Genomic DNA, 25,446 nt, shown 5'->3' on the forward strand with positions numbered 1-25,446 from the left:
ACGCGCGGCGCCGGCTGCTCCCGCGATCCCCACGCTGCTGCGGGAGCGCCACAGCGGGGCAATAACCGGACGCACCGTCCGTCCGGTAACGGGGCGCCAGAACCCGCTGGGCGGGCGCTCCAGCCGGCTTCTGCACAGCAGCCAGCCCGGCCACGCACCGCTACGGGGACGGGCAGCTGAGCTCACCCCGAGCGGAAAGCCGCGTTTCTCCGGGATCGTCCCGTTGAGCCGGGGCTGCCCGGCAGCGACAGCCGGCACCAGCGAGTGTCTGGCGGCGATTTTTCACGCTCGGGTCCATCAGCGATGGCTGCTGTTAAAACCCGCTCCTGCAGCAGCTCCACTGCCCTGTTCCATGATGTAAAGACAGAGGAGAAAGGAGTCAAGTGGTTACAGCAGTCCCCAGTCCCACCAGCTGGACGGGGTCTCCATTCCAGTGTCCAGAGGACAGACAGGCTAGAGATCCCACAAACACTGCGCCCAGGCTCCCCGTTAGCACGTTGAGGAGGTAAGCGCTTCCACTTTCACACGGAGGTGTGACACCACCCCCCCGCAGCAGGCAGCGCACAGAGAAGCAGGCTCGACCATTTAGGAGAAATATTTCAAATAAGGAGGAGAACACGCAGTTCCCTTGCTTTCAAGTCAGATTTTGCTGTGATTTTCTGTGATCAGCTGTCGTACAGGGCTCTGCACAGGAGTTTTGCGTATTTCCACATGAAAGTAATCCAGCGTTTTCAGCTAGTTTAATTCTTAAGAACTGGGGACCACAGAACTGGAAGAAACACTGCTATTGCTGATGTAAAGTCTTCTACCTTGCTTACAGAGGGAACTGCAAATGTACCCGTGCCGATGTCTAAAATGCAAAAGAAGCTCTGACATAGGGTTTTAAAAGTATTTATTGATGGTTATTAGATGGAATGATGACGCAATAGTGCAAACCACTGTGCAATTGGGAGAACACGCTCCCTTCCCAGCCTTCACATTTACTTTATTATACAGGAGACATGGAATAAGGATTAAATACAAAACGGGTCAGAATGCTGCATTTACCATACTCCACTGGGCTTTGGACAGATTACTGTTCCCTCAGTGCGTGTCAGTTCAGAGCTACATTGAAATGGGGAGTGGCTGCTATGTTCTGTCCAGCTCTACTAGCTAGACAGTTGGAACCAGGGATCTTTTTCATTTGTACACACATCCTCCTCGGTCTGAAAAACCTAGCACTTCACTCAGCCAGTTTCTGTACTTTGTCTCATCAAAAATGGAAAACACCAGATGTTAACAAGCCACACATAATATTTACTATACACTACAAGGGAGCTTCAAGGTACTTCTTCAGAAGCAAAATTTCAGCTAATATTCATCTATCTGGCTAGCCTGTAAACTTAGGTGCCCACTTCCTCATCTTGGCGTGATTTTCTCCCAGGAAGCTTCTAAACACAATCAGGAGCAAGCAGCTAAACTCTGTATTTCTAGTGCTTCAGAGTCAGCATTGGAAGGGATTTGTCCAATAATAAACCACCAGCTAGTTTCGCTAAGGAAGTTGCATTGTTAGATTCTAAGTCAAAGAACATCCTGTCCTCAAATGATGCACTTTGGAATAAAACAACCCCAACTACACTCAAAAAAACTAAACAACACAGTTACAAGTCTCAAGGCTAAACTGACCAGCACGCAGTGGTTCCAACCATCATCCATGCCTACTTCTCCTTGCCTTTCAAATCTGTAACATCTTTCTCTTCAAGAGAATCTAGAACCACAGCCACTTGGAGACTAATAAAACCATTGGGCAGATACTGGAGACTTTAGAAACTGCTGAATTAAGGTAATGTGAACTGGGTGTTGTGCCATCTTTGAATGTCATTCTTATTGCAGTCCAACAAAATTACCTATACAAATAACATGCTACAAGTTTTGCCACTTATCAAAAACATGACATCTCCAATTACTGATCGCACTTCAGCATACAGTTGGGACAGGGAATAATACATTACAGAAAGCAAAACCACAAGATTTTAGTTATATAAAACAATATAATTTGTATATAAACTGATAAATACTGTCTCCATGGTTCACTAATTCCAAATACTAGTTATCTGCACATTAGTTGCTAATATCTATTACTAGAAGTAGTTCCAGCTTGTGCTCTCTCAGGGTGGTCAATTCATTTCCAAGACTAGTCAGCCTGTTTGCTTAGAGGGGGAAAAAAAAAATATCTCAGCAGTAGGACTGGGTTCCACGTGAAGATTTCATTTTATTGACCCCCAGATAAGGAGTCCTATGATTATGGAAGCCACAGCAAGACCAAGAATCAGGATACAGATCTTCTTACGGGATTTCTTCTAATAAAAGAATTAAAAGAAAAAAAAATAATCCACTGACACCAGGAGCAGACGACAAGAGGAAAAAGCAAGTCTACCGGTTAATGTTACTAACTTGGGCGAACTAGAGCACTTGATACCCATGCTTATTCAAGAGAAGTAACAAGTGTAGTCTGAACACTTTTACATGTTCCTTAAACTGCATGATCCTACAGATAAATGTTAGATCTCAGAGCACAGTGGTCTGAGATGCAGTCAGGTCAAAACACGACAAGTTTTGCTTCTCTTAATGAAAATGCACTTCAAGTGCATTCACTAAGGAATATTTACTTCAAGTTGGCTACAAAAAGAGAACTTGACAACACCTGCTGCATACTTTTCATCCTAACAGACAACACCATGGCTTCAAAGGTAAGCCAAACATCTCTGGCTATTTAGATTTTCCAGGTAAGACTAACAAAACTGCTAAGCAGTTCTTCGATACAATCTCCCCTTGCCCACTTGTGGTTGGTGTGGAAATAGTATTGCATTTGATCACTTTATTCATCATAGGAAACTACAGTCTGTCCATACACACCATTTTTAACTTGGTATTGTCAGTATTTGAGCATAGTTATATATAATTACTTCCTTCTCAATCCAGAAAAACACATCCAACACATGTCCAATAGCTCCCAAACTTAGATTTATAACATACCTCAAAACTTTGTAAAGGAAGCCATAGAGAGAGAGAATACTACTAAATGCTGCCAGATTGTAAAAGCTACTTTCCCTCCCTTGTGGTAAACAGCACTGGGGTTTTATTGCCTTCTAGTACCTTCCCCCCCAAGAGCTTGAAAGAGTGCAATTTTTATCTTGTGTGGAAGCCTGAAGTCCCAGCAGTGAAACTCTGTGTGGGACTGACAGAAGCAGAACCCTTAATTTCTTCACAGAACCTGGACCTACAGGGACAATAATGAAAGGAACCTACAGAAAGCAGCAGCGAGAACCACTGCAAGAGATTTGATGGGACAGGGAGGACAGACTACAGGACAGAAACTTAGCAGTTTGAAAGAAGGGTGCTGCACATGCTGGTCACCAGAAGTCCCAAGTCCGGACAAGGATTTTTGCACATCAACATCAGTGTCTTGGCTGATACATTTACAAAATGGATACAGTGTGAGAATTTGTTCTTGTTTAGCTGTCCTGCTAACTCCTGAGAACAGCAAAGACAGCTGAACACTTACAGTTGCTGAGCACACCTACATGAAGGAACACAGTGACTATATATCCTCTGAAGTAACAAGCCAATTTCAATGCTGTGTTTTTGTACAAGTGCTTTATCTATTCCTGGCAGCACAATTTTGAGCAAGTGCCAACTTGCACAAGCTGTTTTTAATAACTTGTTTGGTGTGCTGCAGTCCTCAGTATGTCTTGTTATGCTGGTTCCATTATTGCTCCACTGTACACTGACAATAATGCAAGCATACAAAATTTACCTGATAATAGGCAGCTCTCTGTAACTGCTCACTGGCTCTTTCCACATGGACTTCTGCACTTTCCACATTTGCCTCTATACTATCTATGGAAAAATAAGAGAACCCATTGTAAAATATTTCAGAGCTTCAGTGTGTAAAAACACCCCAACTTGAAATACAGTACTTTTTCTACAAAATACTGGAAAATTCAATCTATGGAGGCAAAATGTGTAATCGAACTAAGAAGAAACTTCCCATTATCCAAACACACTTACCAATCATATCTCCTTGGTCATGAATCATCATGGCTAAATCCTTAAATATCTGATTGACATCCAAAATGTCTGCCTGAAGACAACAATTTGACAAGTTATAACAAACATCGGTTAGAATTTTTCTAATCCTCATTGTTAGTACCTCTTCTGACCATTGTTCAAAGTGTCAGAATACCATCATTCACGGACTGAGGTGACTTGATGCTACAGTCTGTGGAATCTGGGATTAGCACAGGAGCTACATTTCTGCTACTGAATATGGTTTCATCACACTAGCAATTAGCACAGTGTGGAATTGAGATCATTGTCACATGGGTTGCTCCTACCATCTCTGAAGGACCGACCACCAGTCAACACTGAAGGAAAATATACCTAGTCTCCTTGAACAGGAGCAGGGAGATTGATCTTGGCATCAATCCTCTCTACAAGGAACTCTGTTCCTCCACCTGCAGCTCTCCTCAGCCCATCCCATTAGTTAGCACTGCATGACTTCTGTGGTTTATCTCCCAATACTGTTAACTGTGCAGGATCTACTGGTCACCTCTAATTGCCTGATTGCTGTTTCTCTTTCTTTAATGAGTTCAAGGTCCTGTTCAGTTATTGCCACATCTTCTTCCTGAGATTGCATTTGATTCCAATCTTCACCACTGGAAAGAGATGGAAAGAAAGTACAATTCTTCCTGAGTATAGGTACTTCCACGCTCCATTTCTAGCAAAGTGCCAGTGAGTTAAAGCTGAAAAGCTTCCTAGAGGACAACCCCCGGGTTCCTGGCCCTGCAGCTGTATACAGATACAGGACTGATTTGTGACAACAGTTACAGGTTGGAACAACTGAAAAAAAGGATAGATCAGGAAAAGGGAAGAAACTGGAAAACAGTTATATACATACAGTACTCTGCTCTAGGATGTGAAGTTATCTACACCATTACAGAAGAAACTTCCTTATTTCAATTCTGCTTTCCTTTTTTTTTTTTTTTTTTAAATTTTAAATACCTGTACCTTCCTTCCCTCTCACCATTCCCCAAAAAGACAGAAATCAGGGTGAGAGTTTTGATAGACAGGAGCCAGCGAGCACAACATTATTAGAACAAGAGAACACCTGACAAGCATCTGGGTTCAAAGATTCTCACCTGCTACCCGGCATTTGGAGATAAGAATAAAGTGGTTTAGTGTTTTAATTCATTAGTCTAGTAATAACTTCAAATTAAATCACACATCAATAGAGATGTTAAAAAAACAAGTAACTGCATCCCAGTCTACCTCTCTCCTGATGAGCTGGTTCTTTGTAATTGCTGCACAAGTTACACCAATTGTAGTGAAGGCAGTACCTATAACACAAGGCAATCTATACGCTCAGCATAGAAAGTTCTTCAAGGGCAGTATCTTCCTCTTCTCAACAAAGAAGTGTGCTGGAAAGCACTGTAACATTCCAGTATCAGTTATACAACGCTAAATAGTAAGTTTTAAAGTCTCCAAGTGCCAAAAGAAATTAAGATAAGCTACATGACTAGGTCAGAGACAGCTGACCATTCCAGCAATTCAGCTCTGAGATGACAGTGGAGTTTTTAGATATTTAAGACAGAAGTTTCTGACATGTAGCACTGAAGAACTTCAACTGGGGAGTAGCTGCTGTGTGCCACTACCGCTCACTGAGCTAGGAGCCTCTGCATAAGCAGGTACCTGTCTGGTTCCCCTTGCTTTAGTGTGCAAGGCCTTCAAACTCACCACAGCCTCTGTATAACTGAACAGCCTGGGGTTTTCACTCACTCCTGACTCAGTATGTGAAAGCACAGGGCTAATGAAGGGAATGCACACCAAGCAGCTGATCAGATGAAGCCTGCTTTGCAGAGGGAAGATGTACAGGTGAGACGTGCAAGCTAAGTCGCTTGATTTAGAAAGTTAAAAGGATTTATACAGATAGGGCCAATAGATTTCATCCCAAACTTACAAACAGTAGAAACTGACACAGAAATTACAAATGCTTCTGAAGAGTCCCGAGTTCTCTTTACCACACTGTAAAGTTGATATAACACTTCACAAACCTATCTACTATGCAGGCATACTTACTGCAGAGTCAATAAAACTATCTGACAGGTAACAGTAATGCTGCCTCGTTGTGCATGTTCTAGGATTAGTTTGCCAGTGCATAACATCCAGGACTTCTGAATTTAAGGCAGCCTCATCCACTACTTTGTAATAGCTCCAAACGGGCTGCTAGAGAACACTCAAACTCACGAAATATACAGCTCTTTGTGGAAAGAGCCACAGTGAGGGAAATACTGTCTGGTAATCTTGTGCTCACAGTCCAGAAAACCAGGAACTCCAACTGCCACATGCTAGGGACTTTCCTATTCCCCTCAGGGCAGTAATCACACAATCTACATTTAAAGAGGATAAAATACTGTCATATGCAGTCAATTTTTTTATATTGTACATTACCAGTACTATAATAACTGCATTTCAAATCTTTTTGCTTTACATTCAGCTAGCATAGCCTGCCCCAAGTTACAATAACATACTCAAACAAAAAGTTTAGTTATACTGAGTTAAAAGTACAACATTAAGAGTACAAGAAGCTGTTACCTATCAAATGAAACAAGCTGCTCTTCTCTGAACCGCTCATCAGCCTGGAAGAGATAAATGAGTTACTAGTCTTGCAGACTACCAGGACCATTTGCAAAATCAACAGCAATATGTTGAAGACACAGGCATGTACTGTCCAGAAGAGTTCTTCATGAATGCCACTGTCACTTCAACTTTCAGATTTAACTTTGGTTAATTAAGCTTAGATTTAGATTATTCTTTAGATTTAATTTTTATATTAATCTTTTTCTCTGCAAATCAGAGTGATCAGAAGCAACTAGTCCATTTACTCAGATCAAATGTCATTGTTTGTCACTTCCTTTCTTAACATGCAGCAAAAAAATTCAGAGCATAATCCAACAGATAAATGTGCTCCCTTGTAGAAATTAAGAATGCATACTTAACGGAAAGCCCCAAGACAAGGGGAGAAAAATGGTTCCACTGGCCTTTTTATTATGAATTCTTAGTAGCCACAAGGGTTTGTCAAAATATAATAAGAAGGTTCGAACATACATTGCAGATATTAGCAGGACAGAAGCGATAAGAAAATAAAGAAACTGTGAAATTTAAGATGTAATGTAAGGTGTAATAAGCTTCCACATGACTTTTTAAATTTTATATTCTATGGCTGATGTCAAGCAAAGAGCAACATGCAATCTTTGCTATTAATTATACCTTGACTTCCCATCTCATCCTCCACAACAGTTGAAGCTACCAGAATCCCTTCCCTCCTCCACTAACATCAACAAGGAGCACGCTGAAATGAGTGCCTACTTGCAACATCTGGAATGACAGAACTAATGCACTGAGCCCTCATCTACACTCAGTAGTGTGTCAGCAGTTATGAAGTTGGTAGGCAAGTACAAGATCTCTCAAAAAGACTTGTAGTTCACTATATCAATACAAAATTCCTATAAATACTTACAGAGATACGGGAGCCAGCTCTTGCCCTTGCTACAGTCTCTTTTTCCTTCTCTGACACTCGCCTCTGTATTGCCTGGAAGTTATTTAATGCTGCAGTGAAGTCATTCATTAAACGTTCTTTCTGGAACCTCTGTTGGCGCTAAAGAAACAAAAACAAGTGTTCAGGTATTTCCATTCATGACAATGTAACAGACTGTCAGAAAACCCATCATCATAATAATAATGATGACAATGAATGCTGGCTTTCAAGTGATCTTTTGGTTCCAACATTCTGGGGCACTGGAGAGAACAAAAAACCCACCGTATTTTAACTCGTTATACCAAATGCTGTACACTGCACAAAACTGTTCTGCAATAAGCAATAAGGTTCTCCAATTTCAACCTAGTTTCAAGTCTGAAGTAGAGTAGTCTTCTACACCATTACTGGAATGTGATTTGAATAAAAGTAATCTACCACATTTAATTATGTACCTTTTGGATACCTACAATGCCTTTACCCTCCATTCCTCTACTTAGCCAATCTGGTAGTACTTAACTTTCTGTTGTCCTGATAAGACAACCTCCTTAACTTTCTTACAAATACAGGAAGCTCCGCACTTGCAGAACTAATGACAACACCCATTACTCCAGTTTCAAAAGCTGTCTCTCCCAGACAGTCCCCACGCTGCAAGCCTGCTGTTATTTGATTAGAGAATATCCTCTAATAGTCCTGATAGCCATTTCAGTTTATCTTTTCTCCAAATACATTAGTTGTTAATACTCCTTTTCATCCTCATTTTACAGTATCAACTTATTTGGCCTCCACGGAATGGCTCCTTCGAGTGTTGTGAAACCCCAGTTACGGGAAACAAGAAGCTGTGAAAAAGCTTATCCCAAGTACACTCAATACTCTTGTCAGTTCTTATGTTTTTCATTAGAGAGATTTCCAACAGCTGTCTCAAATTGCAGGCTTTCCAGTATTATAATCCTTCAATGAGTCTGTATCAATTCAACAGCCATTTTGAGGAAATAAATGTTTTCAATTAATTTTTTCTATAATAAGCCACTACAGCGGCCTCATAATACACTGTAGCTTCCATCTGAGCTGTCTGAAAACAACAACCCTTCTGCCCAAGGAGGTCCTCAGTATGCTGATGCCAGCTCCTGCAGATTTTGACTGGACTGCTCCAACAGGCTTCACTAGGCTTCAAAAGTCTCTGCTGCATTTGGTGACATGCATGTGACAGGATTTTGTTCACCAGAGGGAGATCAACTGAAAAATATTTGCTGAACAAACAAGCAAAGCATGGCCATGCTTACAACTGGCATACAAACCTTTAAATAAAGAATTAGACTAAGACAACTGCTGACCCATATCCACCGATCAGCCCGCAACAGTCTCACAAACGCAGATATATCAATAATGTGGTAGTGATTTAAAGTAGAGTAAGAAAACGCCAACAGCAGAGGACTGTCCCTTCCCATAGGGAGGGGGAGCTCTAAAAGAATATTTGACAAGAGGTAAAGTCATAATCATTGCCTCACTACATTTTGCTTTACTCAAATGCAAGCGTTTTCCCCCTTCTAATAAATCACATGTAAGGGAAAGCTTTTATGGCATGATCGGATTTCATACTGACATGCAGTTTGGTACAAGTTCTTATCCTAGAATGCTGCCTCGCATCACCAAGCACTTTGTAAACAATATTGTTTTTCAGAAATTTACTCAGAAAACCAGCATTGCATACGCAGCTCTCCCCAAACACTTAGGGCTTCTTACTGTCATGGGAGTTATACCTATTGCCACTGGGAAACATTGTTTCCCCAGTGTCATACATGTAGCCAGCTGAATGTGTTTCCCTACCTCAACAACATCCTTCATTGCAGAAGGCTGCCCTCTTCGCCTGAGCCAACTCAAGCCTTGTGAGGCTGTAGTCTAGTTTCATGAAACGAGCGACTTAAAAATACTTCCAAACAAATCCTGCGTGCATACCTGTTCAGAAGCAGACAGAGGAAGCGGCAGAGATCCCAACTCCTTTAGATATTCATTGGTCTCTTTGGCAAGGCGGTTTGCAGAATGCTGTAGCTGTTGTCTGAAATAAAGGTTCAAAAGCAGTTACACAAGCTTCTACTGAAAAAGCTGTCTCCAAGCATTTCAGTTTCCAAAATAATAACCAAGTCGGGGTTCTGAGATAACACATCTTTATGGTGGTTGTTTTTTTCCTTTCACCCTAATGGAACAGAGACGGACTTTTAGCTTTTACCAGCAACTTGACTCTGGACTATGTTTTTAAAAAAGATTCAAAGTTCTGTGCTCCCTGCTCACTAGTATGATTCAGTAGTTTTAAAAATATGTTTTTCTCCAATGGCATAAGAGAGACAAATTCAAGGGAAAGACAACTTTATTTAATGAACATAATCACTCTTTCAGGGTGAATTCCTTGTGGTACCAATAGGTAACTAAATGTTGCCTTGGCAACCACTGTCTGCATTGGTTAAATGTACATTTGATAAAAGTACAGAGACTCAGAGATATTAAATTCTTACATTTATGTGAAAATTAATGGTCAGAGAGACAAATTATCCAGCTTCTACTGTGGGAAATGCAAGGCTTTCCCTTGAGCCTTCATGCTTTCCAGCAATGTTGCAATTCAAAGCTATTGTTGCAAAGGATTTAGTGCGCCAGCACCTTAATTAGCGCCACAAAACAGAAAGACATCAGTTACATCAAACTTAATGTAAAGACATCATCTTGTACATCAAAGATGCAGTTTATTTGAAAGAATGCTAGTGCTTCACAGAGAACAAACTGCAAATTTTTTTGGCAGCCATATGCACAAAAAACTAATGCTGTAAACCAGGAAGACACAAAATACTAAACCAAGAACCAATTTTTTTGGCATTCAATGGATAATGACTAAGTGCAAGTCACCTCTTCAGCCCAACAGATAAAAAAATTGAAGTATTCAGACTGCATTACTGTGTAAGTTGACCTGCAATATGTGAGCTGACTAAACCACCAATGCATTTTTGTATCAAATTTGTATGGCAGCGGGAGTGCAACCACTCTCACCTGGAAAACGAGGGCCATTTCTACAATGAAATTAAACAGAAAGACATGTTTGGTCACCAGTGATGAGCTCAATCTACCAGTTACATACAGATCAAGTCAACTGAACAGCTCAGGCAAACAAATACCTTTCTCTCCCAAATAGGCTCGGATCTCATCCTTCAAGTGTAGCGTATGTAGCTATCACAAGTTATTAACTTATCCCATAAAAAAATGGGGAAGTTGCGTATTCAGAGGTTCAAGGTACAGTCACATGAAGAGATAATGTGAGAACTTACTTTCAGGTTTTCTTTTACGACTCCAGAAATTGCTCTTCTCATAACCTGCTGTTTATGCTTTACAAGTTTGTAAAAGACGCACAGACATGCAGGCAGTTCAGTCTCTCTAGGATTCAGTTTGGACTATGCCTGTTTAAATGTCTTCTACATTGTCCCCACTGGGACGTTATTCTTCTGAAATAATATGTGGCATTTTGTCTGCCAGATAAGATTGCTAATCTTTCTAGCACCTAAATCCATCATACATGCTACTTTTTCATTAATCGTGGGTCTTTTCCTTGCTGTTTTCCCTTATTGCCCTTATGTGATGACAGAGTACCTAGTATGGCATTAATTTCTCCTAAACCACAAGTGCAGCTACTATGGCTAGTCCTCAGAGTACAGCTAACGCATGGCTGACGTACAACTACCCTTTTTAAATAAATTATACCATTTATAACCATTCCTATTGAGCCCTTTTGATGGCTTCTCCAAAGTCCTGCAGAAACACCTTAATGCATCCAGTAAACGACTTGACACATCTAGCCATTTTTGGTTTGTAGGATCGTATTACATTTATCTAATAAAGCATCTCCCCAAACCAAGTAACCCAGTTCCTCCAAGAATACAGACAGAAGTGAAGGAGTACCTGTATAAATGTTAGCTCACTTAATACTTACAAGTTCTCCTGAAGCTTGCTGGAATCCTGCTTGGTTCCCAGCTGGCTCATCAAGTTCTTTATTTGAGCAGCTGAAGATAAAGAGATCACAAGATGAGTTAGTATGACAAAGTCTAGTGTATTTTATTCCTTCTTGGACGTAATCTTGTAGCTTTCCCCAAAGGATTTCTCTCAATGTTTGACTTAAGCTGGTAAAGCAACACTTACATTTTTTGCTTCAAATTCAGAGTGCATTTTAAGCATCCTCATTTAGACAGGATCCAGCCTAACAGACTAACTTTCAGTTAAGAAAGTGATAAGGCATACATACCCCGAAGACAAGTACGTGGGGCTAAAGGTTTGCATGCCCCTCTTCCCCAATCTTTTTAGACCAACTAACATAGCTGTTTGTTTCTACCAGTCTCACTATTTCTCTATCTTACGCTATTGCTGCCGTAGAACAACTTCACTACACTGTGTTGACACTTTCATATATCCTAAAGTTACTTAAATGGTAAGTGCTCTGTTAAAAAAAATAATTAAGAAAAAGCCAAGGGTTGCCATCAGTTAAAAAAAAAAAAAAATCAGAGTTCTACCACTCACGATAACCTAAACCTTTTGTGATACAGCCACAAAAAATCTTTCAAGAACAGCAGATAGCAATGGTGCACTTCACAGTTAGTTTGCATCAATTTGAAATCATGTTGTAGGGAGAAGAGCTATTCTAGCCCTCTATCGATCATGAAATCGTATGCCATACCGTCAAGCACTGAGAGAGGCAAGACCAAGGAAAATCAACTTAATATAGTTCTATAGGCAGCTGAATTGAGTTGAAATACGCCATGCATTTAACAAGAGCTACTTCCAAGTCAGCGACATCCTAGTGGTCTAATTTCTGCTTTCAGTCTGGAACAAGCCACTTCAGCTGGTTAAATATGTTGCTGAGGAAACGTCATATTCCTACAACAGCCACTTCTTCTAAAGTTATGTCCAATGGCTTATAACAATGGCAGATCAGCTAAAGCTGCAATATGATTTAATCAGTAATTAGGCAAGTATTCTAGCTTTTGCATCCAGTGAGAATATTCTGAGTATTCTAGACTTCTATTAACTCATACAGTGAGGAGTTATTAACTCCTTATACACTGAGCTGAACATGGCTTCTAGCAAGCAAGACTGCATATATTTCACAGCTGTCTGCCACAGGAAGGTCAGAAAAGTTCATAGTCAAGTTAAGCTGACAAATGGCACACAGACCATACTCTGGGTGGGGGTATCAAGGACTTCACAAATGGCATTTGTGCTATTATGTCTAGATACTCTGTGATGTATTTTTTTTCCCCCTCCATTGGGGGAGATTCTTGGGCGAGTCCCATTTCCATGCCAGGGATCCTGCTTTTTGTCCTGGTCTGAGCCAGGCTCAGCAGTTCACTATGCTTAGTTTATCTCAGCCAACAGTAACACACAGAGCCTACACAAAATGAGAGCAAAGTGTCTGGGAGGCCAAAGGGAAGGAGCTGGAGCTCTTTATCTTTATTGTTTGGATAGTGGGTACACATAGCAACATAAAGAGGCCCTTGGTCAAGAGCTTTCAGTCTCCAATCCCTCTCAATTTTAGGCTGTAAAGCCTTCCATATACTGTTTTTCACTTAAAATTACTTAAAACATTTAAGAATCCTCTCTAGATGCTTAGGTAACCTAACAGTCTTGCAAGCAAGTTTTACCAGCTCAAGTCACCAGTTCTCTGTACATTTTGTGTGAAATGCTAACTCTACAGAGTTTCCCAAAAGGAGCGAACAATAGTCAGCAGTGTCCACTGCTTGCTTGCTGTTTTCCAGCTAGGGAATTAAAATTCTAAAAAATAGAAATGAGGACAGGCTTAAGGCTTCCACATCTCTTCTCCTCCTAGGCCTGAATGGAAAGCTTTTATAAAATGGGTAAAGTTAATTACCGTAACATTAAGTCAGATGTTCTGTGTGTTCCCACCCACCTTGACAAAACTGTAAGGCTATTTGTTTCATTTGAGGTAAGCATTGCACTGAGATAGGAGGGCTGTTGGTCACAAGACAGTGGAATCTTGTCCTATGAGAAAGAGAAGCTGAGCTACTTACAAGGGGAGGCTCACAGAAGTCCTGTGGAAGGGAGGTGGGGTGTAAAGAAAAAAAATAGTAAAAAAAAAAAAAAAGAAAACTCCCAGATGACCTGTGTTATTTGGTGAACTTAGAAGCAATTCAACTAGCCTATACCAAGAGGAAATGAACGTGACTGAGCAAAAGCAAAGCAGTTCCAGCAACGTTAGTAGTTTCGTATGATGGAACTGGAGGTCACCAACTTTCAGAGGAACCATCTTCAACTGACCTCGCCCCTAAAAAAACCTGCACGGCCACTCGGACAATCGATGGGTTCTTTAGCAAGGGCAGTATCCCTCGGAAGGGGCTGTATCAAAGGCTCTTTTGGAAATGACTCAGTAAGCAGCGTTTCAGCGATCAATACTAGGATTTCAACGATTAGCTTACGATACCGGTAACTTCTCTACCGTCAACCATACGACCAAGAACTGCACAAGCACCGGCCTGGCGGCAGCCGCCGAACTACAGGGCGCCCCCCGGTGCAGGGAGCGGGGGCGACTGAACACCAGCCCTGCGGAACCTCCGCGGCAGCGGCTCCCCCGGCCCCCCACCTCCCCCGGCCCCCGCCTCCCCAGCGGGCAGCCGGAATACCGCAGCCCGGCGGCCGCCGCGCCTACCGCGCCCCGGCCGGCAGGTGGGCTGCGAGCCGCAGCGCACGGAGGAGGCCCGGCGGCCGGTCGCCGTGGGCCCGCGGGGCAGCCGGACCCCCCCGACCGGGCCAGCCCTCAGCCCGCCCGGCACGGCCCCGGCGCAGGCCCCGCGGACCCCCCCGCCGCAGCCCCTCACAGGGCGCTGCCGGGCCGCGCCGCGCCGCCCCCTCCCCCGGACCGGCCGCACTCACTGTACTGCGCGATGCGCTGCACGTTGGCGCTGCATGTCTGGATGATGCCGCCGAAGTCCCGCGGCGGCGCCGGCGCCCCAGGGCGCCCGGGGTCCAGTGGCCCGTACGACATGGCCCCGCTGGCTGACAGACGCCGCCGGCCGCGCAGGCGCTGCTGAGGGAGCGACCGCAGGGGGCGAGGCGCGGCCCTGGCGCATGCGCGCGGGCACGGCCGGGACTGCGCGGCCAACACGGCAGCGGCGCCCCGCCCCGCGCGATGCCGGCCTCAGGGCCCGGCGGCGGGAACGGGGACGCGGCGCTGGGGGGGCGGGACGCGGCGCTGGGGGGCGGGACGCGGCGCTGGGGGGGCGGGACGCGGCGCTGGGGGGCGGGACGCGGCGCTGGGGGGCGGGACGCGGCGCTGGGGGGGCGGGACGCGGCGCTGGGGGGGCGGGACGCGGCGCTGGGGGGGGGGGGACGCGGCGCTGGGGGGGCGGGACGCGGCGCTGGGGGGCGGGACGCGGCGCTGGGGGGGCGGGACGCGGCGCTGGGGGGGCGGGACGCGGCGCTGGGGGGCGGGACGCGGCGCTGGGGGGCGGGACGCGGCGCTGGGGGGGCGGGGACGCGGCGCTGGGGGGGCGGGACGCGGCGCTGGGGGGGCGGGACGCGGCGCTGGCAGGGGCGCCCGGCTCGAGGGGGGGCGGGCGCTGAGCGGGGGACCCGGCGCTGAGGTGCCCGCAGCCTGCGGCAGAGGCCGGGGGAGCGGGCCGCGGTGCAGGCCCGGGCTGCGGCCGCTCGCGGGGGCGCCCGCCGGCTGAGGCTGCTGCCGCCTGCCCTGGGGGCAACGCGCGCCCCCGGCCTTCCGAGGGGCCCGGAGTCTGTGATGGGCCAGCGGGGCGGCGGGGAGAGCAGCTAGCAAGCGCTTAAGGAGCGGACGTAACAGTGCGCCGCGAACGTCCCCCTGGCTTTCCGTTATTGCCGCGCTGTCAAACACAAGCGTGAGATTCTTTCCATCTAATACTGCTTTACATTCTGTCTCAAAACACGACACGGATTCTGGCTCCTGGGGAAATGCCTTTTTTCAAGGCAGCAGAGCGATCTAAACAATTGGTTCTATAATTTGTTTGGTTAGATAGCTAATTTTAATCAAGGCTGTAAAATTAGTTTCTTTTTTTTCCCCTTCTTTTTTAAATTTCAGCTTCAACTATATAACAAACTAAATTCTAGATGCTTTTTTAATGCCACCACTGGAGGGAATCATACCTGAATTCAAAAAGCTTACTGTAGTAAATAAACAAAAACATTTGCAGCAGTCCTAAAGGTAACTGAAGTGGTATTCTCTCTGCTGGCGTAAATAGCCCTGTCAGCTGAAAATGCAGCCTCTAAAGAGGAAAATTCCTTCTCTGCTAACAAGGCCTTCCAATAAATTAAGTTACTGTGAACATTGATGACACAGGCAAGTCCATATGTAAGGCTCCAGCCAAAGGTGACATGGATCGTGGCTGAAGCGTAGGTGTTCTCGCTGGCTTCAGGTGGCCGGTGCTGATGGGGGGGACAGCCATGTCACCTCGCTGAAGCAATCCAGCTTTGATTTCACCCAGTTCAGTATTTGCCTTTGCCTTTCAGTATTTATTAGTCAGCGAAGCTGTTGGTGTGTCCATTTCTGTACAATAAGCACAATAACAATGAGATCTTTAATACAAAAAGCGTGAATATTTCAATGTGTATTCACAGAGATTACGAAATAATCACTTTAGCAATATCAGAATATAAACTAGGAGGAAAACAATCTCAAAATATAAAAAGAGACGACCTTCTTCAATGTTTAAAATCAATTTACATTTTAAAATTATTTAAAAATTCATAATACTTTTACAATTACTCAACCTCTTTTTGTTCAGCTGGTAATAATGCAATGCTGGCTTTCAAATCAAGAATAAGGAAAATTTTCACATCCATTTCTGCTACCTTCTGCAGAAGCTGTAGTATTTTAAGGAAAGTACATCCAATCTTTGAACAAAAAATCTGAGGTCATGCACTGTTAAGAAGCAGTCAGTGTATATATGATTAAGAGTGTAAATATTTCTTCAAGAAATGGCTGATACAGTAACAAATTTCTAATTACAGAAGTGTACACAACAGGTCAAAATCGGGTAAATATAGATCGGGGCTATGGAGGAAACCTGGGTGCGCAATTGATACTCAGCTTCAAGCACGTGAGCAGTTTGCTCAAGTTAATTTGCTTGAAATGGCATGTAGGCAAATACCTGCAGGTCCTGAACTATTGATGCACTTGTTCATGTTCAACAAATCTTTGATGAGCACAAACAAGGCTTGTGACAAAGAAGGGAGGCATTGGACAAGGCATGGAGGGTAGCACACACAGTTCCCAGATTGACCGCATTTGTGACAGAAACAGATTTGAAAAAGAATGTAGTAAATTCCAGTAAACAGTACTACAAATTTTAGTGAGGCACCACTTTTTACTTTGTTTAATAAGAGTATTAACAAACTGGAACTTGCTTTTCAGCTTCAGAAGTATTCTAGGAGATCCTCATCGCTCCAAAATTGTATTCTTAATAAAGGCTTCATAAAATAAATTGAAATAAAGCAAACATATGATGGTGTTGGGCTGAGGTAGCAAGTAATTTGTACTGCAAGTGGTCCCTTTTACATACCCTAAACGATCAAACCATTGTCAGCAGATGAAAACACACTTTGAAGAAAAAAAGCAGCACTCTAAAAGAGTTTTCTTTGTCTCTTGACAGAAAGTTACCGTGAAAATCCAGATCCCCGTCTTGGCTGTGTCAGATTCGTGGTTCCTGAAGGCCTGTAATGATGCTGGAATTGTTTAGCTGCCGGCTGAGATGTACAGTATGCTCTCCTGGATAAGCTGTTCTTCTGAAAGTGCCCATTTTAGTGTGGTGCGTTTGCTGTGATAAAATCCCACACTCCCTCCCTTCCTCTGAAGAATAATGACACTCTCATCTGAAAGAATGAGATCTTTTTCTTTCTCTTTTGTTCTGTTTTGTCAGTGTCAGCTCTGACGAGGTGACAGACAAACAGCTAGTACCTTGAAGATCGACGTGCTTTATTGTGTAAATTTCTGGCCTGATAGTTTACACACGGTATTGTCTGGCTGAAATGCACCAGGGTCTTCTGTAGGTGCTTTTCTACCCTGGGAGCTGGGTTTTATTTGGGAAAACCAATAAAAATGTTAATTCCAACAGAAGGGAATCTCTGGGTCATGAGATTTCACTGTGCACGTTAACTAACCCCATGGGGGGGGAAGGGAGCACAGCTCAAGCTTCATGATGCCAGCTATCTCCCACTCTATACATGCGTCGCCATCAGGCATAAGTGTTTGATTGCAAAATCAATCCGTGTTGTGTACCTGGATCACCCAGATCTGACTCTGTCCACCCCTGTGGAAAAAGTAAAGCCTGGTTATAAGAAAAAACTTCACAGGAATTTTATGTTAGGGATTTATTCAGTGGTTGAAGAACCAATTCTTTAAATGCAGAAGATTTGCCCATTATCTTCTTTTACACATTTCTTCAGTGAAATAGGACCATCCATAGAGAAATGAAGCCTGTAGACCAAATGAGCAGCAGAAAGAAGAGGAATGACACAAACCACAGAGGTAATCTCACAGGTCTAAAGAAGCTTGGCATACACAGTGCAGGGTGACAGACGTGTCCTTCGCCAGTGCTCACTGCTGCCCTTTCGGGACTGCACCTGCACTGCCTTGCTGCCTGCAGACTCAGCAGTGTGAATTCATCCTAGTTTCTAGATTTATATAAAAAATGTCCAGCCCTCCAAGGAAGATTAGCCTTTTCGCAGTGATATATTTCTCCTGGGACTGAAGGAACAATCCTCCCTCCAGAAACTGCTGTGAGGAGCAACAGTGGGTGGCAGAGAGAACATACATATGCAAGGAAGGATAGACTGGATTCACACACAGCTATCCACACTGCATTACCATAACAAAAGTCACCAGCCTGCGTGCTGCTAGCATGAATTTAGAATCTTTCTTCATAGGCTAAATCCAATCTTGGAAGAAAACAACCAGCACAGTACCTTTAATGCCTGTTCTTGACAGAGTCTTCAAAGATCTTTCAATAGAACTTCACAAAGATAAATCTAATTTGGAGCGATCCCAGGAGAGGGAAATAGGATCTGCAAAACACTGTGTCCACTTGGTTGGGTGCACTCAGACCTGTCAGTCGAAAGGAAGACAGGAGAGCAGCACCATAGGTCATCACAGTCAAGGTGAACCCAGGAAGCTGCGGCTTTGCCTGCTGCTTTTGGTTCTAAGACCACAGATGTGCATAGGTGCAAAGTGGCATTCCTAGTGAACACAGCAATGTTTGGCAGGCAAGGAGGTGATGACAGAGTTGCCTGTCAGGATCAGTTCTGCTCTGGAGGCACTTTTCACATAATTACTACTTACTGCTCCCAGTCAGCAGTGGGAATCAGCTCATTGCCAGGTGGAAGTGCTCTCTGGCTGGCAGTAAGCAGGTCATGGGGGCCCGATGTCTGATGTTTGGAGAGCCAGGAGTCTGAGCTGTAAAAAAAAGTAGAGTTGAGGAACTCTGGAAGCCTCTTTAGGGATCATGCACTTATTTCTGCTTGGGTATGTTACCTAACCATGACTTATGTTTCTGCTGTATTTTCAAATGACATGCTCTATCTGTACTGCTCTGAGTTGGAGGATCTTCCTGACCGTGCTGGAGGAAAGGAGAAGCACTGGAGCACTGGAGCTCTGCAGGAGAGTCCCTTTCCAGGATCCCATGCTTTAATGACCATCCCTGGTGTGATGCAGAGGACAGCACACTGGTGATAACATGTCTGGCCATCTGGTGCATGTTGGCATAGAGGACTGTCTATGTCAAGACACGGCAGAGAGCTGACAGACTGCCTTCATTTTCTATAGTGCCTCAAAAACCTTGGGAAGTCTGTAAACACTGAGCTTGGGAAGGAACTGATCTGCCCACAAAACAGGGGACTGGAGTCATCAGCAGAGCTGTCCAGTGTGCCCTGCTCTCAGCCAGGCTTTGCTTCCCCTCCACCAATCCATGGTGTGGCTCAACAAGACTGCTGTGTTCCCCCTGTGGTTACAGCAATAACCGGTCTCCACGCCAGGCAGAAATGAAGATTGTTGGCTCTGATTTATTTTGGGAGAGGCTAGGGCAGTGTTGATCAGGAAGGCAAAGGCTCCAAGCAGCTGGGCGTCTGAGAGGGTGCTCCCCGCTCCCCAGGAGAAACTCCTTGTGCATTGGTCATTCATTTGCTATTTTATTTTCCGGTGGCCAGGCAATATAATCAGAAACAACCTGTGTGCTGGCAGGGTAGTAAATGTCCTAAATGGTTTTAAAATAAGGCTATAGATGGTTTCTGGCAATGGTTAACCAGGGACAAGACCTGGATATTCATAGCCAGCAAACTAAGAGCATCTGTATGACAATGATGTAATACAGCTGAGCCAGCACAAGGCAAAACCTTTTCTTACAAATCACAAGTCACTATTAAAGTCAGTAAAGTTCCTGGTACAGGAAAACCTTTCACAAACTGGGCAACAGCACTCGCTGCAGACAGGGAGGTGGGGGATATTGAAGGCCCAGGGGAACGAGTAGTCCTGGAGCACTACAGCTGTGTCTGCCTACCACCAGTCCGGCTGGGAAGCAGGTGGGACAATGGGCTGGAATAATGTGGTCAGCCACAAGTTTTTCAACAGCATTTGTATTTTGTTTTGTACCTAGAGCAAGTTGGTATTTGATGGAAATTCAAAACAATTCATGTAATTTGCCTATGCCTATGGAACTCACTGCTGTAGGGGGTCGCCGGGGGACCCTTTGCAAAAGGATGGGATGACAATGAGAGCAAAAGATAATCCAGAGAGGCTTTCAGCTGTTTTCAAAGGGTCACTATGCAGCACACATCAAAGCGCAGGCTCTCTAAAGATGTGTTTTATGGAAAATTCTTCTGCTTCTGGCTGTAGCGGCTTGTTGTGGCTGCTCATGCAGGGAGCATGGTGAATTTGGCAGACCTCAGACTTGCTGCAGTCAGACAGTTTCTGTGTAGCTGCCCTGAGGATGTGGTCAGTAGGTATCAGTATTGCTGGGTGATGCAGGATTTTGGGAGTCTGTAGAGCTCCGTGGTACAGCCCACTTCTAGTGTGTGGCCACAGAAGAGGTTTTTGGGGAAGGATGCTCCTGGGTACCGCAGCGTGGGTTATCATGCACTGTGCACCTGTGTTACCTGAGCATAGGGACAATGATCACAGCGCTTTTCTGAAACATGGACTCAGCATCGTTGAGCAGACAGGAAAGTGGAATGGAGGGGAGATGAAGAGATTTGTCTGACTGCACAGGAAGTGTGTGGCAGAGCTAGAAAGGATACCTGTGTCACCTCCGTTCTGAGTTAGCCTAAGTTACAGTTGTTCTCTGACAGTAGGTGCACAAATTTGGTCCTGTGCTGCCACCGTGGCCGGGCCATGCTGCCAGCATGTCCAGCTTCCCCAGCTGCAGGACACAGAGCGCCTGAAGGCACTTGCAGTGCCAGCTGAGCAGCTTGGTGTGGGGCGGGAGGTCCCCAACACACCATGTGCTGGTGCGGGAGCACAGACGGGAGCAGAGCCTGGTGGACCAGGACCGGCTCTGCTCCAACGGGAGCGGGGAGATGGAACACGAGGGGCTCACGGGGCAGAGAAGGAGTTTTGCAGGACAGCGGGAGCTCCGGTGGCGAGCCCATAACACTGGCGTGCCTGCAGCGTGCTCTGCTGCAGCGGGGAGCGCGGTCGTCCCGGCCCCCCGCCCTGGTAGCAATGGCGGTGCCGCCGCCGTGACACGCGGCTGCGGGAGGGAAGGGGCCGCCTGCACCGTGCCGGCCGCGGCGAGCGCCCCCCGCCCCCCCGCTCCCGCCCCGCTGCGGCTCCCGCCCGCCGCCGCCGGGGGGCAGCAGCGCCCCGTGGGAGTTGCCGCGCGGTGCGGGCGGCGGGGGCGCCGCGGTCCCTGCGCGCCCGGGGGCACCGTGCTGGGTGCGGGGGGGCTTCCCGCACCGTGTCTCCGCTCTTCTCCGCCTTACCGGGGCTGCCGCCGAGAGCCGAGTGCAGGGCCCTGGCGTGGAAGCGGCCCCAGCTATCGGTGGGGTTTTGCCTCCCCTTCCACCCCACTGACGGAAAAACCTCCTGTCCCGTTTGTAACCCGTTTCCACTGGGCATCAGAGTAGTCCTGGGCTCCCAGGGGTGGAGACAAGAGGGAAAGTCAGGATGCGCTTTTCGGAAAGTGCCACGATTCCAGAACTTTGCTGGAGAGGTCTGGGAGCTGCTGTGGCTGCCCCGTGTCCTTAAAGACGTGCCCAGGCGGTGCTGAGCTGCCTGGTGCACGAAGCAGCTGCTGCAGGCTCCCGCCTGGTGCTCCCAGCTCTGCTGTTCCCCAGTCCTACGCTGACATTCACCTGCCTGGTTTTCACCTGGGATACTGTGTACTTTAGCGCGGTCCAGCTGGTGTGATTTGTGAGTGTGGTGAGGTCCTGTGATGAGAGGCCGTGTCCTCACACCACGGACACTATTCCAGCATGTTCAAGCCCCTCATCGTTCTGAGATCACACGTAACCCGGGTCTGCAGTGCAGAAATGAGGGAACTGATTGAACACCCTGCATTAATGAGTCTGCCTGGTGCCTGGTGGCCACGTAAAAACTGCAGCAAATAGGACGTGAGCCGGGGTCCCCTGCCTGCTTCCAAGCCACACCGAGGGGACCCCTGCCAGCTGCCCTGCGCTGAATGCCTCAGCTTGCTGAGCATGCAGAGGCAGATGTAGGGTTTTGCATACTGAGACGATAAGGAGAGCTTTTTTCAACTCTGAAAGCTGTTTATTCTTTACAGTGTGCTGACACCAGAACGGAAAGTGCCTTTTCCTGAAACTGGCTATTTATAAACAGCCTGCTGTGCCGAGCCTTCTTTTGCAAGGGGGCAGGGACTCCTGCGGCTTGTCTTTTGCTGCCTTGAATTCACCCAGAGATCCTTCAGACAGGATTGAATAGAGCAGATCTTGCTGACTCTCTGCTGGGGGCACACTACAGCACTAATGGCTTTTAATAACTCTTTGGTGTTATCAAACTCCAGTGAGCATCTAATTCAGCGCTAAATACTTTGGCTGAGCAGTCAGTGCTGTTCATAGCCCTGCATTCTTGCAAAGTCTTTGCAGGACAAGTTATTTGTGGCAGTCGTGCCTTTACTGCCTGGAAAAGCTGAGCTTGTCCACAGGGGATGACCCCTGCAGTGCTCAGGCAGAAACTGGCAGCAAGTTTAGCTGTATCTTTCCAAGCTGCTGAACAAGTGCAGCGTCCGCTGCATGCACACACTTGAGGTGGGATTTGTCTGCTTTAAGATGTATAAAACATAGCCTCCAAGCCTTAGCTAGCTTTCCTTCTCTGTCAAAGAGGAGAAATAGGCACCTTCAAATCTCTTTTCCATAAGAGGCCTTTCTTAGGATTTTACCTAGTTTAATTGTGTAGGGCTGCTGGGCAACACTCTGCCTGCCTCTCCCTGTCTTTGTCCAGCAGGCCAGCAGCTCTGCAGCAGTGTTGAGCTCCTCTTCCTCCAGGGACACTAGGATCCTCTTTTGAACCCCACCAGAAACTCCAAGGAAGCTGGGACTAGGTTTACTTATTAAAACTGCTGCTCCTTCCCTGACCTAGCTGTGCCCCCTTTGCAAACAAGGTTTGCTCTGGGCAGTGCTCACAGTGCAGCACTGCAGTATTACCCAGATTTTCCCACCTGTAATGATGCGGTGGCTTTGGGTTGTGGCTCTTGGCAGCCAGGCACAGACCAGTGTGCCTAGCAAAACAATACACAGGGGTTCAGCTGAGAATGAAAGAATGAAACAAAACCCTCTGTCCCCTTCTGATGTTTGCCTTTGTGCTGTCAGAGAAAGGAAGAGGTGTGCAGAGGGATCGGGAGATGCTGGGGCAGGCTACACAGCTCTCTACCCATGCAGGGAGAGCCAGATTTTGGTGGCTCTGCACACCAAACAGCTGAAGTAGCGAGGATGGATGCATGGCTCAGAGCCAACAGAGTGGGAGAAGATCAGAAAACTGTTGAACTGAGGTCTCTTCACCCCCTTGGTATTTCAGTGGTCATGAGCAGGTCATGGACTTTTGTAGCAGGCTGAACTTGCAGAATTCCCAGGAAATGTGAACTCGGGGATATTTCTGGCAAATCTGGAAAGGAAATGATCTTCCATCCGGAGGCTGCAGGATGCAGCACAGCCCTTGCACACTGAAAGGTCCTAGTGCTTCTGAGCTGCGCACATACAACTGACAACAGGACTTGGCTGACATGTCAAAACTTTTCTCAACTCACTACAATGCTCTGCAATCAACTGTCTTTTGTATTTACAGTTGAAACAGGAAAAGCAGGACTAGGTCCAGACCTTGGTGTAGCAATTATGAAGCAACCTAACGGCAGACTGCAACCAGCATCTGAAAATGAGTGTTGTAATGTGCCATAAACAATGATATGCCCCAGAAGAGACCCTCAGCACTCAAATGCTGTGGAAAGATGGGCCATAGAGTAACCTACTGTGCTTTCCAATCAACAGCATTTTATCAAAGCCCTGAGATGCAGATTTCCCCGCCTCTTTCCCCAGTCCTTTGGGGCAAAGGCTGAACTGGGAATCAGGCTGGGATCAGAGGCTTGCAAAAGCAGTCACTTGTAAAGCTTTTACTATGGGCTTAATACTTTGTCTCTGGAATATCACTCAGATTTGGCAAAGAGCTGCCTTCCCTAATCCCCATTCATGCAGGCACATGTGGAAGCTCCTGGGAGTCCCTGCTGCCCTAGGGGCTCAGGCTCAGCAAAGTGGGACCACTCCCTGTGAGTATGCAACAGTGGCATCCTCAAGAGACCCCAACCTGCCTTTCTGGCTCTGGGGAGTGATGCACAGCCCCTCTGCATTGCTCTTCTTGACTGTGGTGTTCTTCCTCGTGATCCACAGACCTGAGAATACACAGAACTACTGACCCAAAAGAGAGATGAAACACTGAGTCAGCAAGCTAGCAGCTGGTGCCTTTAGAGCCTCATCCATGTATCCGTATGCTGAGCCCTGGCCTGGCTCCTCTGGATCCACGTGGTCAGGCAGTGAGCTGTGGCAGGCTATAGCTGAGCTTCCCGCTGCTCCCACAGCATTATTCTCTGTGTAAAGACTGGTAGAGATGGTGCAGGAGGAGGGCACCCCACTTTGCTCCCAGCCCTGGGTGGCACGGGGGTGCTTTCTGTGATGCATCAGAGATGCCTGTCAGCTGCTCCCCGTGCCATGCATGGACACTGTTGTTTACTGAATATTGGTTCCTACCTGGGGAGCCCATGTTTTGTAAAAGGGCCAAGTCTGCCCTTTTCTGACTCCAAATGTCATTTGGTGCATCATTAATAGCAAGGAGGTGAATTGCTACCTATTTCTCACACTGTTTTCCCAGGACAGACCTGTTGCCTTGCTGCTGGTGCTGCAGGTTAAACCCAGCCATGGTGGCTCACAGAGGCAGCCAGGGTGAGGAAAGGAAAGGAGCGGGATGCTTTCTGAACACAGTGTATCTAAGCACTGAGGTGTGTCTGAGTACAGGGAATTCCTCACACAAGGCACCTCCATTGATAGCAGAGGTCAGGAAAAGGAGGAGAAAAGGACACCGTCAGCCCCAGGCTGCAACCTCCTAAGCCAGACACAATTTTTATGTGCTTACAGACCCTTCATGGATTTCTCTTCCAGGAACTTGTCTGGCCATCCCTCAGACCCTCAGCAACTTCACATATCCACAACATCTTGTGGAGAGGAGTCCCACAGCTCAACCATTCACTGTAGAAACGCCCACCTCCTTTAATTTGCTTTGAACTTGCAGCTTGCCAGTCTGATGCCTTATTGCTTGCATGGGAAGAAGACTGAACAACTGCATTCCTTCTCAGATAATTTCTGAAGAGTTG

The 25,446-nt window shown here is 46.2% G+C and overlaps 1 protein-coding gene and 2 long non-coding RNA genes across 3 annotated transcripts; 2 read left to right on the plus strand and 1 right to left on the minus strand.

Moving 5' to 3' along the window:
• The first annotated feature begins 41 nt into the window (after positions 1-41).
• On the plus strand, positions 42-9,080 carry LOC129784005 (uncharacterized). Its single transcript, XR_008746252.1, has 2 exons — positions 42-505; positions 8,341-9,080. It is a non-coding gene; the product is annotated as an uncharacterized LOC129784005 (long non-coding RNA).
• On the minus strand, positions 876-14,647 carry STX12 (syntaxin 12). The gene is made up of 9 exons (XM_055798415.1): positions 14,492-14,647; positions 11,544-11,613; positions 9,530-9,629; positions 7,559-7,696; positions 6,634-6,677; positions 4,592-4,697; positions 4,051-4,123; positions 3,797-3,879; positions 876-2,339 (listed from the first exon to the last, which is right to left on the minus strand). The coding sequence occupies exons 1-9, from the start codon at positions 14,601-14,603 to the stop codon at positions 2,247-2,249; spliced, it is 819 nt and encodes a 272-aa protein (XP_055654390.1). The 5' UTR covers positions 14,604-14,647; the 3' UTR covers positions 876-2,246.
• A 556-nt stretch (positions 14,648-15,203) lies between these two features.
• LOC114011549 (uncharacterized) lies at positions 15,204-17,702 on the plus strand. Its single transcript, XR_003553484.2, has 2 exons — positions 15,204-15,468; positions 17,239-17,702. It is a non-coding gene; the product is annotated as an uncharacterized LOC114011549 (long non-coding RNA).
• The last annotated feature ends 7,744 nt before the right edge of the window (positions 17,703-25,446 follow it).

The sequence above is a fragment of the Falco peregrinus genome, chromosome 3, assembly GCF_023634155.1.
Source record: "Falco peregrinus isolate bFalPer1 chromosome 3, bFalPer1.pri, whole genome shotgun sequence".
Taxonomy (NCBI): Eukaryota; Metazoa; Chordata; class Aves; order Falconiformes; family Falconidae; genus Falco; species Falco peregrinus.

Coding starts and splice junctions, on each gene's coding strand:
- STX12 (XM_055798415.1), bottom strand. CDS start 14,603: ATGTCGTACGGGCCACTGGACCCCGGGCGCCCTGGGGCGCCGGCGCCG. Junction 7,697..9,529: donor CTCTGTCTGCTTCTGAACAG/GTATGCACGCAG, acceptor TTGTTTCTTTAG/CGCCAACAGAGGTTCCAGAA. Junction 3,880..4,050: donor TGACCAAGGAGATATGATTG/GTAAGTGTGTTT, acceptor ATTTTTCCATAG/ATAGTATAGAGGCAAATGTG.